This window comes from Schistocerca americana, chromosome X (genome assembly GCF_021461395.2).
Source record: "Schistocerca americana isolate TAMUIC-IGC-003095 chromosome X, iqSchAmer2.1, whole genome shotgun sequence".
Taxonomy (NCBI): domain Eukaryota; kingdom Metazoa; phylum Arthropoda; class Insecta; order Orthoptera; family Acrididae; genus Schistocerca; species Schistocerca americana.
The window spans coordinates 291,194,807-291,212,554 of NC_060130.1; the positions used below are offsets into that span (position 1 = coordinate 291,194,807).

At 42.4% G+C, this 17,748-nt stretch overlaps 1 protein-coding gene across 1 annotated transcript in view; it reads left to right on the forward strand.

Moving 5' to 3' along the window:
* Positions 1-17,748, forward strand: part of LOC124556483 (probable glutamate receptor) — a 127,260-nt gene that overhangs the window by 98,662 nt on the left and 10,850 nt on the right. Inside the window, exon 6 of the mRNA XM_047130438.1 lies at positions 6,524-6,780. Within this exon, the coding sequence (XP_046986394.1) occupies positions 6,524-6,780 (257 nt within the window). The remainder of the gene's footprint in view (positions 1-6,523; positions 6,781-17,748) is intronic.

Genomic DNA, 17,748 nt, shown 5'->3' on the forward strand with positions numbered 1-17,748 from the left:
AGTTTGTAGGTGTGTGGTAGTATGTGACGTTAGATGTCTACTCACAGGTTATGTAATTCGCGTAAATAACGGGCCGCTGATTTGCGTACGCGGTGATGGCGCCCGACAGCGACCCAGACTGATTCGATGGGATATACAACAGGCGACTTTGGTCGCCGAGACATCAACGTGAGCTGCCGGCCGCGGTGGTCTAGCGGTTCTAGGCGCTCAGTCCGGAACCGCGCGACTGCCGCGGTCGCAGGTTCGAATCCTGCCTCGGGCATGGATGTGTGTGATGTCCTTAGGTTAGTTAGGTTTAGGTAGTTCTAAGTTCTAGGGGACTGATGACCACAGTGCTCCCATAGTGCTCAGAGCCATCAACGTGAGCTAACTATAATGCTCCTCAAACCACTGTAGCACCGTTCTGGTTCCGAGACAAGGACAATTATACTGCTTGAATATGACATCGCCTTTGGGAAAGACATCAAGCATGAAGGATGCAGGTGATTCGCAGCTGTTAGCGTGTCCTCTATTACTATCACAGATACATGTAAGCGTAGGACAGTGTCTCCCAGAGCATAATACTGCCCTCATCAGCCTGTGTACGTGGCGAACGCTTCACATTTCAAGCCGCCGTTCACCTCGATGATGGCGTTTGTGTAGACGGCTATGGACCTAGTGTAGCAAAAATTGAGTCACCTGAGGAACCGACACGTTTCCGTTGATTGACGATCGAATCACGACAGTCCCGTGCCCACTGCAAACGTAATTGACGATATCACTATGTGAACATGTGATAGTGGTCAGTTGCGGAGCTCCACGCTCAACAACGTACGATAAAAAATGGTTCAAATGGCTCTGAGCACTATGGGACTTGACTTCTGTGGTCATCAGTCCCCTAGCACTTAGAACTACTTAAACCTAACTAGGCCGGCCGATGTGGCCGTGCGGTTAAAGGCGCTTCAGTCTGGAACCGCGTGACCGCTACGGTCGCAGGTTCGAATCCTGCCTCGGGCATGGATGTGTGTGATGTCCTTAGGTTTAATTAGTTCTAAGTTCTAGGCGACTGATGACCTCAGAAGTTAAGTCGCAGAGTGCTCAGAGCCATTTGAACCATTTTTTAAACCTAACTAACCTAAGGACATCACACACATCCATGCCCGAGGCAAGTGACAGAAACCGACGTTCTGTGAAGAGTTGTGGGCGTCCAATCATTTAGCGTCTAATGGTAGTTTCACTGTTCTTCTACCTCTTTCCATAGATGCTCACTACAGTAGCACGTGATCACTCAACCGGATTCGCCATTTTCGAGATACTCGTTCACGGGCTCTGCGAAACAGTGCTCTACCCTTTGTCAAAGTCGCTTATCTCAACGGATTTCCCCATTTGCACCCCATATCATTGCCGGAGTGATTCCCCGTCCATGTCTGCTCCTCTTACAGACGTTTGTTACCGCGGTACCAGGCTGCAATCAACGTTGCGGTGTGCAGTGGTCAATATGTTTTGCTGATCAGTGTATCTCATTAAGGAAAGCATTCGAACAAATGAATGTGGAATAAAATACTATATTCGATTATTATTATTGTTACTGAGTAGGGCCACTCTGTGTCCGCTCTGGTGATGATGTACGAGATGTCAATAAAGTCCGGGTATCATTTAAAAAAAAAATCATAATTTGGAAACTATTAGAGACAGAGAATTTTGGTTTGTTGTAAAACGTTTAGACACTCTCAAAGTATTTTTCTATTGTTGCGTATTTGACTTGGAGAGCATGGAAATGGCGACATACCCGGAGAAGGTGCAATGTTTCATTTGATATGCAGGATCCAAATATGTGACAATGGTACTATAGAATTATCAACACCAGTTGGTTGGACACCACCGGCAGAGACAAGAATAACGAAATGGTTCAAAACCTTTAAAGAGACAGGAAGTGTCATGGCGGTCTCATCGCATGGCGCCACGCTCTCCTGACGTCGCGACATTTTGTGGAGTTTCATCAAGGAACGCGTGTATGCTAAACCAGTTGATGACATCGCTATCCTTCGAGCACGGCTCAATAAAACAATCGCATCTGTTGATGCTTCTATGCTGACCGGTATGTTGGCATAATTCTAAAATCGCTTTGATGTTCTAAGAACTACGAGCAGGGCACACGTTGAAATTCTGGCGTAACAGAAAAAAAAACTTTGAATGCTGTTAAACGTTCTACAAAAAACCACGATGCTCCAAGTTTTGATTTTTTGAAATGATAACGGGACTTTATGAACGTACTATATATGGGCGGAAAAGTAAGACGGATGGATTGTTTGACCTAAGCGATTTATGTATGGATGATTTTGCTTGATAGCCGACGTAAAGAGTTAGTTTCAAAAGTCAGAAGTTCTCAATGCAACAACGAATCTTACTGATGGTGAACTGCAGAGAAGGCTTTACTCCCAAGCAATATGTTTTGTTTTGACTGGTCTTGTGGGAAAAAAGGCTTCTCAAATTTTCCAGGTTCTTGCTAGTTCTTTAAAGCTGTGGAATGATTCTACGCCATTATACTTGGGTGTATATTTTACAATCTGTTGATGAACAAAAGCAAATAACACTGATAGTGCGTCGACCTTCAATAATGATAATGCACGTCCATAGCGTTTTATACATTTATTGGATTTCTTAGCCTCATTTCTATTTATCGGTTGTGGAGTTAAGGTAACTCTCTTCCTCAGCTCTTAATTTTTGCACTTTAGTGGTCTCATTTAGTGACGTGTAGGATGCCACATTAGTTAAGAAAGGGGAGTGAGTGAATTCCCTTATTTAGGATCTCCGTTGCTTCCCTAAACACCTTCAGTCGGATGCAGGAATGGTTCCTCTAAAAACGCACAGATCATATCCTTCCAAGTAATCGGAGATTGTGCCCCATCTATAATGACCTCGATGTCGACGAGTTACTAAATACTAATCCCTAAATTGTTCTATTGCTTTTCCTGGCTTTTTTGCTGCGTTATATTGGTGCTAAGTGTATAGTAATTTTAAGATATTGTTGTAAAATGTAAAGAAGTTGATTGTGCGCCTTCCGCATCATTGACAAACGAGACAAAGTCACCACAGATACAATTAGAACGATGTTTTACTCTCCTGGCAAGATTTTTCTTAATCATATTTGGCTGTGTGTCGTTCCGCTGTTGTTAAAGATGATTGTAGACTTCATACAATATACTATTAGAACAAATGCGACGCAGAATAATTCTCCCTGCGTATGTCCGATTGAACATCACAACAGAATTTTGCTTATAGAGTTATCAGAACCAAAGAGTTCATATTTTTTATGACGACAGCAATGCGTGTTAGAAGTCCGGAAGGTAAGCCATTATATTTAGGAGCTATCCTTTTTCGTGTTAGGTACGAAAATAATGTTGAGTTTGATTAAGGCGGTCAACAGCGTTCGTAATAGCTTTCATGTTGTGTAATAGGCGAGAGGACACCTGAAATCTTCCAGCTTTTTGCTGTAGAGACTTCGCGGCCAGCCGTTGCGAGAAGATTTGTAAGGGATGGAAGTTGGCTGCAACTATTACCAGTCCCTACAGCAGTTCGTATTAACACAAATACTTCTCGGTACTTGGCAGGCGTAATGTGGTTTGACTCTCATAACTTAATTGGAGAAGACTAGTAACAAGGTGACACAAAGTTTTAAAATCGATTTCCAAATGAATTTAAGTGAGGTGTAGAGCTGCGCTGTTGTTTGTTCGGATTCATTTAGCGAGGTGCATATGTAGTTAGTAGTTTCGCTGAATGACGGTCATACCCGCATCTCGTGGTCGTGCGGTAGCGTTCTCGCTTCCCACGCCCGGGTTCCCGGGTTCGATTCCCGGCGGGGTCAGGGATTTTCTCTGCCTCGTGATGCCTGGGTGTTGTGTGATGTCCTTAGGTTAGTTAGGTTTAAGTAGTTCTAAGTTCTAGGGGACTGATGACCATAGATGTTAAGTCCCATAGTGCTCAGAGCCATTTGAACCATTTTGAATGACGGTCATAGTTAGGTCTTACGGGAATTTCATCGCTGTGAGTCTCCGAGATATTGCCGCATTATACCACTGTGGACCTTTTGCCAGCGAAATTATGATTTGTTTACGTATAACTATACACATGCTCCTTAAGTCTCTATAAGCTGCATGGTGTAAGGAATTTCGTTACATTATTAGTCGATTTTGTTTATCTACATCTACATGATTACTCTGCAATTCACTTTTAAGTGCTTGGCAGAGGGTTCATCGAAGCACAATCATACTATCTCTCTACCATTCCACTCCCGAACAGCGCGCGGGAAAAACGAACACCTAAACCTTTCTGTTCGAGCTCTGATTTCTCTTATTTTATTTTGATGATCATTCCTACCTATGTAGGTTGGGCTCAACAAAACATTTTCGCATTCGGAAGAGAAAGTTCGTGACTAAAATTTCGTAAATAGATCTCGCCGCGACGAAAATCGTCTTTGCTTTAATGACTTCCATCCCAACTCGCGTATCATGTCTGCCACACTCTCTCCCCTATTACATGATAATACAAAACGAGCTGCCCTTTTTTGCACCCTTTCGATGTCCTCTGTCAATCTCACGTGGTAAGGATCCCACACCGCGCAGCAATATTCTAACAGAGGACGAACGAGTGTAGTGTAAGCTGTCTCTTTAGTGGACTTGTTGCATCTTCTAAGTGTCCTGCCAATGAAACGCAACCTTTGGCTCGCCTTCCCCACAATATTATCTATGTAGTCTTTCCAACTGAAGTTGTTCGTAATTTTAACACCCAGGTACTTAGTTGAATTGACAGCCTTGAGAATTGTACTATTTATCGAGTAATCGAATTCCAACGGATTTCTTTTGGAACTCGTGTGGATCACCTCACACTTTTCGTTATTTAGCGTCAACTGACACCTGCCACACCATACAGCAATCTTTTCTAAATCGCTTTGCAACTGATACTGGTCTTCGGATGACCTTACTAGACGGTAAATTACAGCATCATCTGCGAACAATCTAAGAGAACTGCTCAGATTGTCACCCAGGTCATTTATATAGATCAGGAACAGCAGAGGTCCCAGGACGCTTCTCTGGGGGAACACCTGATATCACTTCAGTTTTACTCGATGATTTGCCGTCTATTACTACGAACTGCGACTTTCCTGACAATAAATCACGAATCCAGTCGCACTACTGAGACGATACCCCATATCCCGCAGCTTGATTAGAAGTCTGTGTCAAAATCTTTCCGGAAATCTAGAAATACGGAATCAACTTGAGATCCCCTGTCGATAGCGGCCATTACTTCGTGCGAATGAAGAGCTAGCTTCGTTGCACAAGAACGATATTTTCTGAAACCATGCTGATTACGTATCAATAGATCTTTCCATTCGAGGTGATACATAATGTTTGAATACAAAAAAATGGCTCTGAGCACTATGGGACTTAACATCCGTGGTCATCAGTCCCCTAGAACTTAGAACTACTTAAACCTAACTAACCTACGGACATCACACACATCCATGCCCGAGGCAGGATTCGAACCTGCGACCGTAGCAGTCGCGCGGTTCCGGACTGAGCGCCTAGAACCGCTAGACCACCGCGGCCGGCGTTTGTATACAGTATATGCTCCAAAACCCTACTGCAAACCGACGTCAATGATATAGGTCTGTAGTTCGATGGATTACTCCTACTACCCTTCTTAAACACTGGTGCGACCTGCGCAATTTTCCACTCTGTAGGTACAGATCTATCGGTGAGCGAGCGGTTGTGTATGATTGCTTCTTCCACTCGTGACTGGGACGGAGTAAAAATGACGACCGTCTGTTTGCATCCTCGCGGGAACTGACCTTTCGTACACTGCCTTTATGATTCTTTCACCTAGATTAGGTAGACTGCCTACACGAAAGACTAGTTGTATAAATTTACACAAAGACGTTTCTTGAGAAGACCATCGTCTTTTTTAGAACGATTTTCATCCAACCCACCTGAGCATTTCCATAGCTCACGGGGCTGGACAGCAGCGGGTTGTTAAAATCAATCCTATGTTCTCTGAATTCGTTAGATGTCTTCGTTCGAACCGACCTTACGAGGAAATAAAACGCTCAGCCATCATTCAAGAACTGGTTGCAACGGTGTCTTATACGCAATTAAAAATAGGAAGCTTGGATTCCAGTGTTCTGCCATTAGAGACCAAGTCCAAACTGAGATAAAATATGATGGGGAACTAACTAGACCGCGTCCTGTTAGAGAAATGAGCTCCAGCAATGGTTTGAAGTGTTTTAGGGAAATTATGAAAAACCTCAATCACAATGGTCGGACGGTACGTGAACCCCACTCTAACGCAATAGGTTGCTTTACCATTACGTCACTTCACTAGATCGCGTACGAGACGACCACGTTTAGCGATCTGTTCATTAAATGTGTGTTATGTTCAAAAGTGTGACATGAATGTTGTGCGATAATTCTTTCGTGTTAACACTCAAAACATGATTTTATATTCTGTAATTTTAAATATTTCGAGTAATATCTCAATTGCTTTGCAGGATGCTACAGTACCGCTGCTGAAGAATATATATCGCAAGCTTATACTACCAGGTATAAACAACTTGCCCAAAAACCAAGACGATGTAGTGAAGCGACTGTGCAGCTCCAAATACGCTTACATGCGATCGCGGATCCTTGGTGTGAGGGACGACAGCGGTAACTGCCACATCGTGCCCATTCCACAAGCATCTCTGCCGGAGACACTCGGCTTGGTCTTCCCCAAGAACAGCTCCTACAGGGGGCTCATCAACGTTGTGTGAGTACACTGCACCATGTATTGTCTTTTGCGTAATACATGCTCACAACTGGTCCAAGTTTGCATCTGTACTCTGCAAATCACGGTAACTTAGTGACAGATATTACTTTTCATTGCACCATCCAGTCATAATGTTCTGGATTTCTAAATCCCTTTAGAACGTGGGAAAGAGGAAGCCCATTGCCACCTGACGGAAAGAACGAGGCTTAACTACGACACGGGGAAATTACCACTTGTCTCCGAAGCTTTACTAAAGGCAATAATAGCAACTAATCTCTCCCTCCCTCCCCCCCCCCTCCCCCCATGAACCATGGACCTTGCCGTTGGTGGGGAGGCTTGCGTGCCTCAACGATACAGATAGCCGTACCGTAGGTGCAACCACAACGGAGGGGTATCTGTTGAGAGGCCAGACAAACGTGTGGTTCCTGAAGAGGGGCAGCAGCCTTTTCAGTAGTTTCAGGGGCAACAGTCTGGATGATTGACTGATCTGGCCTTGTAACACTAACCAAAATGGCCTTGCTGTTCTGGTACTGCGAACGGCTGAAAGCAAGGGGAAACTACAGCCGTAATTTTTCCCGAGGGCATGCAGCTTTACTGTATGATTAAATAATGATGGCGTCCTCTTGGGTAAAATATTCCGGTGGTAAAATAGTCCCCCATTCGGTTCTCCGGGCGGGGACTACTCAAGAAGATTTCGTTATCAGGAGAAAGAAAAATGGCGTTCTACGGATCGGAGCGTGGAATGTCAGATCCCTTAATCGGGCAGGTAGGTTAAAAAATTTAAAAAGGGAAATGGATAGGTTGAAGTTAGACATAGTGGGAATTAGTGAAGTTCGGTGGCAGGAGGAACAAGACTTCAGGTCAGGTGAATACAGGGTTATAAATACAAAATCAAATAGGGGTAATACAGGAGTAGGTTTAATAATGAATATGAAAATAGGAATGCGGGTAAGCTACTACAAACAGCATAGTGAACGCATTATTGTGGCCAAGATAGACACGAAGCCCACGCCTACCACAGTAGTACAAGTTTATATGCCAACTAGCTCTGCAGATGACGAAGAAATTGATGAAATGTATGATGAGATGAAAGAAATTATTCAGATAGTGAAGGGAGACGAAAATTTAATAGTCATGGGAGAGAAGGAAACATAGTAGGTGAATATGGATTGGGGGTAAGAAATGAAAGAGGAAGCCGCCTGGTAGAATTTTGCGCAGAGCATAACTTAATCATAGCTAATACTTGGTTTAAGAATCATCAAAGAAGGTTGTATACATGGAAGAACCCTGGAGATACTAAAAGGTATCAGGTAGATTTTATAATGGTAAGACAGATTTAGGAACCAGGTTTTAAATTGTAAGACATTTCCAGGGGCAGATGTGGACTCTGACCACAATCTATTGGTTATGAACTGTAGATTAAAACTGAAAAAACTGCAAAAAGGTGGGAATTTAGGGAGATGAGACCTGGATAAACTGAAAGAACCAAAGATTGTACAGAGTTTCAGGGAGCGCATAAGGGAACAATTGACAGGAATGGGGGAAAGAAATACAGTGAAGAACAATGGGTAGCTTTGAGGGATGAAATAGTGAAGGCAGCAGAGGATCAAATAGGTAAAAAGACGAGGGCTAGTAGAAATCCTTGGGTAACAGAAGAAATATTGAATTTAATTGATGAAAGGAGAAAATATAAAAATGCAGTAAATGAAGCAGGCAAAAAGGAATACAAACTTCTCAAAAATGAGATCGACAGGAAGTGCAAAATAGCTAAGCAGGGATGGCTAGAGGACAAATGTAAGGATGTAGAGGCTTATCTCACTAGGGGTAAGATAGATACTGCCTACAGGAAAATTAGAGAGACCTTTGGAGAAAGGAGAACCACTTGCATGAATATCAAGAGCTTTGATGGAAACCCAGTTCTAAGCAAAGAAGGGAAAGCAGAAAGGTGGAAGGAGTATATGGAGGGTCTATACAAGGGCGATGTATTTGAGGACAATATTATGGAAATGGAATAGGATGTAGCTGAAGATGAAATGGGAGATATGATATTGCGTGAAGAGTTTGACAGAGTACTGAAAGACCTGAGTCGAAAGAAGGCCCCCGGAGTAGACAACATTCCATTAGAACTACTGACAGCCTTGGGAGAGCCAGTCCTGACAAAACTCTACCATCTGGTGAGCAAAATGTATGAGACAGGCGAAATACCCTCAGACTTCAAGAAGAATATAATAATCCCAATCCCAAAGAAAGCAGGTGTTGACAGATGTGAAAATTACCGAACTATCAGTTTAAGAAGTCACAGCTGTAAAATACAAACGCGAATTCTTTACAGACGAATGGAAAAACTGATGGAAGCCGACCTCGGAGAAGATCAGTTTGGATTCCGTAGAAATGTTGCAGCATTACAAAATTGTAGCGAAATGCAGGAAGGTCTGCAGCGGATAGGCACTTTGTGCAGGGAGTGGCGACTGACCTTTAACATAGACAAATGAAAAAAAAAAAAAAAATTGGCTCTGAGCACTATGGGACTCAACATCTATGGTCATAAGTCCCCTAGAACTTAGAACTACTTAAACCTAACCAACCTAAGGACATCACACAACACCCAGTCATCACGAGGCAGAGAAAATCCCTGGCCCCGCCGGGAATCGGACAAATGTAATGAATTCGAATACATAGAAAGAAGGATTCTTTATTGTATGATTATATCATAGCGGAACAAACACTGGTAGCAGTTACTTCTGTAAATTATCTGGGAGTATGCGTGCGGAACGATTTGAAGTGGAATGATCATATAAAATTAATTGTTGGTATGGCGGGTACCAGGTTGAGATTCATTGGGAGAGTCCTTAGAAAATGTAGTCCATCAACAAAGGAGGTGGCTTACAAAACACTCGTTCGACCTATACTTGAGTATTGCTCATCAGTGTGGGATCCGTACGAGATCGGGTTGATGGAGGAGATAGAGAAGATCCAAAGAAGAGCGGCGCGTTTCGTCACAGGGTTATTTGGTAAGCGTGATAGCGTTACGGAGTGTTTAGCAAACTCAAGTGGCAGACTCTGCAAGAGAGGCGCTCTGCATCGCGGTGTAGCTTGCTGTCCAGGTTTCGAGAGGGTGCGTTGCTGGATGAGGTATCGAATATATTGCTTCCCCCTACTTATACCTCCCGAGGAGATCACGAATGTAAAATTAGAGAGATTCGAGCGCGCACGGAGGCTTTCCGGCAGTCGTTCTTCCTGCGAACCATTCGCGACTGGAACAGGAAAGGGAGGTAATGACAGTGGCACGTAAAGTGCCCTCCGCTACACACCGTTGGGTGGCTTGCGGAGTATAAATGTAGATGTAGAAGTAATTTGGGGAATTCACGAGAAACGTAACTCAGTATGAACGGAAGGAGATACCAGGCTCTGTCCTCCACAGTACAAGGCCAATCTATTTAAAACATCGAAATCTCGTTCAGTTTATCCTCAGTGTGCAATATGGTCTTGTTCGTACGTTCTTGTAAACAAGTTATTTCATGTAGAGAGCTAGTGCTACATTGTTCATTCACTTCTCAACACCAGTCACCGCACGTGTTACACACTACACTGCATAATGTAATAAGCTGGTGCTACGCTGTTCATTCATTTCTCAACATCAGTTACTACACACACTACACACACACTATAGGTTGGCAATAAAACCATGGTGATGATATTTGGTTTTCATTTCGTGCACTGCAACTTCTCATTTGATTGCCTAAAAATCTGAGCCATCCTCATTTCATCATGAGTAGGATGTTTAGTTTAGTTTCATTATGGAATTTAGTAGATGATACAGTATTCACTCTTGACATATCATATGTAAATAATATAATGGCACTTTTAATGTTTTGAAGCAGAAAGCATCTCTACACACCATCATAAGAATAAACCTGATGTAAAGAAACACAAACACGATGATTGGTCACAAGCCGTAGCACACATACACTGGTGTTGTTATGCTCTTGGAACGAGGTCGTACTTGAGTAAGAGATATGTTATTACAAAGTTACGTTGAATGAAACTTTAAGATCCAGAATGAGATTTTCACACCGCAGCGGAGTGTGCGCTGATATGAAACTTCGTGGCAGATTAAAACTGTGTGCCGGACCGAGACTCGAATTCGGGACCTTTGCCTTTCGCGGGCAAGTGCTCTACCAACTGAGCTACTCAAGCACGACTCACGCCCCGTCCTCACAGCTTTTACTTCTCCCAGTACCTCTTCTCCTACCTTACAAACTTAACAGAAGCTCTCCTGCGAACCTTGCAGAACTAGCACTCCTGAAAGACAGGATATTGCGGAGACAAGTCTTAGCCACAGCCTAGGCGATGTTTCCAGAATGAGATTTTGGTAGAGCACTTCCCCCCAAAGGCAAAGGTCCCGAGTTCGAGTCTCGGTCCGGCACACAGTTTTTATCTGCCAGGAAGTTTCAGATTAAGATATTCAAATATATTAACAGCCATCAACGTATTACTTAATCACGCTTTAGCTAAGTAGCTTTTATTTGAAAAATCGGGCACAGTCACAGCCTCTGTACTCTTGTGCTCTGATTGTCGCGCTGTTTATACGCAGTATGAAAATGGCTGAGACTGCTTACTGTTCCTTAGTGAAACACGCGTGTGGAACACGGTTAAGAAGTGCCGAGAAATAGGTTGTTCTTAATGTTTTTCATGAATTTACGGAGATAATCGGCTTTGAAGTTTTTCGAGGGCCTATATTACATCAAATTGAGACAAACTCATCACGTACGTATAGAGATATCAGTAGCGTAGCATATTGCAAACGTAGTGGAATTCATGGTTTGCAGGTTCAGGTTTTGTCTGAGTCTTTTTTCTCGTTCAATTTGAAATACCTACAGCTCTTAATTGTAAAATTCATCATCATTTTTATGAATAATGCACGTCTTATTGTTTATAATTAGGCTACATTTTGCACGGGAAATTCCTGTTTTCATTTCAAATACAAATTCTTCATTATTGATATTTTATAAAGACTTAATAAATGTTGCTTAAATTAAGAAAACATAACAATTTAATTTTTAATGCAAAAATGAAAAACCAAATAAAATTATTTGGACTACGTCCATTGTTTTATACCACCGATGCAATAAGTGTCGTTGAAATATGGAAAACAATCATTTTCACAGTATCGAGCATACCATACAAATGCTGCATTTTTACGTTTGCCAATGTACCATTACAAAATGAACCTACCAGAGCCAAGTTAAGGGATTTGGCCCGAGAAAGAACAAGACTGTTAAGCTGCCAGACATACTGGAACTAACACACGCAGCTTTTTCACACGTCACTGCCGATCGCTGGCGGGATATAGAATGGCACGTCATAAAAGGAGAAAATGCGGCGCCTGGTTGGCTTCGTGGAGTCTGTTGTTGATTGACTCGTTATCAACGTAGCAGATGACAGTTCCAAAACTGAAACGTATTTCTCAACTTCAGATAAGAAAGGAGCTGAGAGATTACCTGACGACTGACAGTGATTAATACCTTCATTGGCTTCAGTATTCAGCAGTACGGTGAAATCCCTGCAGTACACTTTTGCATCACACGTAGCTCGCTCAGAAAAGTTACGGTTTTTATTAATTAGGAATATTCATCGCTCTTGTTTGTAATTAGAATACTATGTAAGGTGATAATAAGAGCATTTTATGCATTCCGTCTGGTTAGCTAAGAAGCACGTGGTAGTGTTGGAGTTTTCCCCAATATTATTTCATTCTTTTTAAAAATTAAATGGCATTCGAAGCTATATTATTTCTTTGCTCGTCTCTTTTTACGTCTGAACTGCAACTGCTCACACCATTGCAGGTTAGTTAGACCGTTGGCTGGCCAGTGCTATCAAATGCGCCGGTAAAGCCGTTGTCCCGAGTTATCGCTCAGCCTATGTGTGTGTAACACAGCATAAAAGTGTCCTTATGATCGTACTTGACTGTACTGCTCACAGCTTGGCTTCCGCTCCACGTGACACGAAATCCAATGATATTCAAGCAAACGTCGAAGAATACATGGCGTAATGTTTACGTCATGTTTATTCTTATTATTCCTCTCCCTGAGAAATCGTTCTATTTCCTAGCCAACTGTCCTAACTTCACAGTATGACCTAATGGACACGTCACATGCTACTGCGAGAAATTGCCGATGCTTGTAACTAAACGATAAATCGCACAAATCTAAGGGCTGTCAATTCGACTAAATACCTAGGAACTACAATTACGAGCAACTTAAATTGGAAAGACCACATCGATAATATTGTGGGGAAGGCGAAACAAAGACTGCGCTTTGTTGGCAAAACACTTAGAAGATGCGACAAACCCATTTGTCCGTCCTCTGCTGGAATATTGCTGCGCGGTATGGGATCCTTACCAGGTAGGATTGACGGAGGACATCGAAAAAGTGCAAAGAAGGGCAGCTCGTTTGCGCGGTATGGGATCCTTACCAGGTAGGATTGACGGAGGACATCGAAAAAGTGCAAAGAAGGGCAGCTCGTTTCGTGTTATCGCACAATAGGGGCGAGAGTGTCACTGATAAGGTACGCGAGTTGGGGTGACAGTCACTGAAACAAAGACGGTTTTCTTTGCAGTGAGATGTATTTACGACATTTGAATCACCAACTTCCTCTTCAGAATGCGTAAATATTTTGTTGACACCCACCTACGTAGGGAGAAATGATCATCATAATAAAGTAGGAGAAATCAGAGCTCGAACGGAAAGATTTAAGTGTTCATTTTTCCCACGCGCCATTCGAGAGTGGAATGGTAGAGAAGTAGTATGAAAATGGTACGATGAACCCTCTGCTACGCACTTAAGTGTGAATTGCAGAGTAACGATCTAGATGTAGATGTAGAAAAAGAGCTGTGTAGAAGATACCTTCTACCTAATAATGATGGTTTAACCGTCAAAATGTTTAGTGGACGAAATGAAAACTTTTTGACTGGTGTCCTTCTTGACCTCAGAACGTAGTCCATAATGGATGAACCTGTATCTGTTACATTTTCCTCGGAGAACACATGATATTTGTTGGTAGCGATCATCAGCTGGCGGTGTTGAGCCAGCGGTCAGTACGAGGAAGAACTTCACGGGTTTTTGTCTCACGTTATACACTTTTGTTGTTGTTGTTGTTGTTGTTGTCTTCAGTCCGAAGACTAGTTTGATGCAGCTCTCCATGCTACTCTATCCTGTACAGCCGGCCGGTGTGGCCGAGCGGTTCTAGGCGCTTCAGTCCGGAACCGCGCTGCTGCTACGGTCACAGGTTCGAATGCTGCCTCGGGCATGGATGTGTGTGATGTCCTTAGGTTAGTTAGGTTTAAGTAGTTCTAAGTCTAGGGAACTGCTGACCTCAGCTGTTAAGTCCCATAGTGCTTAGAGCCATATGAACCTATCCTGTATAACCCTCTTCATCTCCGAATAACTGCTGCAAACTACGTTCTTTTGGTCTCCTTCTACAATCTTTCGCACCCACACTTCCCTTCAGTACTGAATTGGTGATCTCTTGATGTTTCAGAATATGTCCCATGAACCGAACCCTTCTTTTAGTCAAGTTATGCCACAAATTTGTTTTCTTTCCCATTATACGGAGTAGCTCCTCACTAGTTGCATGATTATCCACCGACGCTGATGACCCTCAGCCATAAATCATCATCCTCATCTATCCAGCTTATGTTCAGTATTTTTCTGTAGCAGTACGTTTCAAAAGCTTCCATTCTCTTCTTGTCTTCACTGTTTATCGTCCACGTTTAACTTCGATAAAAAATGGCTCTGAGCACTATGGGACTCAACTGCTGAGGTCATTAGTCCCCTAGAACTTAGAACTAGTTAAACCTAACCAACCTAAGGACATCACAAACATCCATGCCCGAGGCAGGATTCGAACCTGCGACCGTAGCGGTCTTGCGGTTCCAGACTGCAGCGCCTTTAACAGCACGGCCACTTCGGCCGGCTAACTTCGATACTAGGCTACGCTCCAGACCAATACCTTCGAAAAAGACTTCCTAACATTATATTCCACATTAACAAATTTCTGTTCTTCAGAAACTCTTTTCTTGCCATTGTCTCACTGCATATTTTATATCCTCTCTATTTCGGCCATTATCAGTTATTTTACCGCCCAGATAGCAAAATTCACCTGATAAATTTTAGTGTCTCACTTCCTAATTTAACACTCTCGATATCGCGTGATAGAATTCGACTACACCCCATTATCTTTGTTTTTCTTTGGTTATGTTCATCTTGTATCGTCCTTTCACGACAGTTCATTTCGTTCAACAGCTTTTTCAAGTCGTTTGCTGTTTCTGACAGAATTACAATGTCATCGGCAACCCACAAAGTTTTTATTTCTTCTCCTTCCTGTAACAAGTTATAAATAACCTGTCGCTACCTGTATTTTACCACTGCTACCTTCAGAATTTCAAACAGTTTATTCGAGTCATTGTCAAAAGGTATCTCTAAGTCTACAAATGTTATAAACTTAGGTTTTTCTTTCTTATCCTATGTTCTAAGAGCAATCGTACTATTGGTATTGCCTCGCGTGTTCCTACATTTCTCTGGAATCCGAACTAATCTTCCCCACGGTAGGCATCTACCAGTTTTTGCATTGTTCTGTAAATAATGCGTGTCAATATTTTGCACACGTGACTTATTGCACTGTTAGTTCAGTAATATTCACGCCTGTCAGTGTTATTTCATTCTTCTTGAAGTCTGAGAATATTTCGCCTGTCTCGTGCATCTTGAAGACTAGATGGAAGACTTTTGTCACGGCTGGCTCTCCCAAGGCTATCAGTAGTTCTGAGGGAATGTCGTCTACTCTGTGAGCCTTGTTTATACATCTACATCGATATTCTGCAAATCACAGTTAAGTGCCTGGCAGAGGGTTCATCGAACCGCCTTCATAATAATTCTCCATTATTCCAATCTCGAACACCGCGCGGAAGTAACGAACACCTATATCTTTCCATGCAAGCTCTGATTTCTCTTATTATATTATGACAATCGTTTCTCCCTACGTAGGTCGGCATCAACAGAATATTTTCACATTCGGAGGAGAAAGTTTGTGACTGAAATTTCTTGCGAAGATTCTGTCGCAACGAAAAACGCCTTTGTTTTAATGGTGTCCATCCCAAATTCTGTATCATGTCAGTGACACTCTGTCTCCTATTTCACGACAGTACAAAATGTGCTGTTCTTTGAACTTTCTCGATGTAATCCGTTAATCCTATCTGCTAAGGATCTCAGACCGCGCAGCAGTACTCCAAAAGAGGACGGACAAGCGTAGTATAGGCAGTCTCTTTAGTAGATCTGTTACATTTTTTAAGTGTACTGTCGATAAAAAGCAATCTTTGGTTTGCCTTCCCCACAACATTTTCTGTGTGCTCTTTTCAATTTAAATTGTTCGTAATTGTAATTCCTAGGTATCTACTTCGACTTAGGTCTCTCAGCGTTTTGTCAACATCTTCTCGCATCTCCCGTCTCCTCTTCATCTGTGTCGCCTTCGATTTCTGTAATGCTGCAATCATGTTCCTCTCCCTTGTATAGACCCTCTATACACTCCTTCCATCTTACTGCTTTCCCCTTCTTTGCTTAGTACTGGTTTTCCATCTGAACTCTTCATATTCATACAGCTATTTCTCTAGGCGGCATCTAACTTTCCCCTAGTGAAATGTGCTTCTAAATCCTTACATTTGTCGACAAGCCATTCCTGCTTAGCCATTTTGCACTTCCTGTCACTCATTTCTTAGACGTTTGTATTCCCTTTCGCTGATTCATTTGCTGCATTCTTATATATTATTCTTCAATCAATCATATTCAGTATCTCGTGTGATATCCAAGGATTTCTACTAGGCGTTGTCTTTTTACCTAGTTCATCCCCTGCTGCCTTCATTATTTCATCTCTCAAAGTTACCCATTTGTCTTCTTCTGAATTCATTTTCCCTGTTTCAGTGAATCGCTGCATAATGCTCCCTCTGAAACCCTCAACAACTTGTGGTTCTTTTATCTTATCCATTTCCTACCTCCTTAATTTCCTACCTTTTGAAATTTATTCAGTTTTAATCTACAGTTCTTAACCAATAAACTGTGGTCAGAGTCCATATCTGCCCCTGGAAATACCTTACAGCTTAAAATCTGGATCAAAAATCTCTCTCTCTTACCTTCATACAATCAGTCTGAAACTTGCCGTTGTCTCCAGGTCTCAACCACTTATACAATCTTTTTTCATAATTCATAACCAAATGCTGGCGACGATTAAATTATGCACTGTGCAAAATTTTACCAGACGACTTCCTCTTCCGTTCTTGTTCTCCAGTCCTTATACTCCTACTACTTTTCCTTCTCTCTCTCTTCCTGCTATCGAATTCCAGTTCACCATCACAATTAAAATTTTCTCTCCTTGACTGTCTGAGTAATTTCTTTTATCTCATCAGACATTCTTTCAGTCTCTCATTATATGAGGCGCTAGTTGTTATATAATCTTGTACTACTGCGGTGTGTGTTGGCTTCCTGTGTATCTTGGATATGATAACGTCCACTGTGCTGCTCACCGCCGCTTACCCGCATTCCTATTTTCTTATCCATTATTAGAGCTACTCCTGCATTATCCCTGTCTGAATCTGTATTTACTTATCAGACCAGAAGTCCCGTTTCTCCTACCATGGAGCTTCACTGATTTCCACTACATCTAACTTTAACCTATACGTTTCCCCTTTCTAAATTTTCCAACTTATCTGCCCTCTTAGAGAATCCAACATTTCTCGCTCCAGTCCGTAGAACGTGATTTATCTTTTTCCTGATGAACACGTCCTCCTGAGTAGTCCTCGCATGGAGATCCGATTGGGAAACTACGCTGCTCAGAAGAATTATGGGAACATGACTTTGGGCGTCTGCCATACTCCACTGAGCAATAATTCATGATTGAGTATGTCACCAAAATATGTCTCTGTCT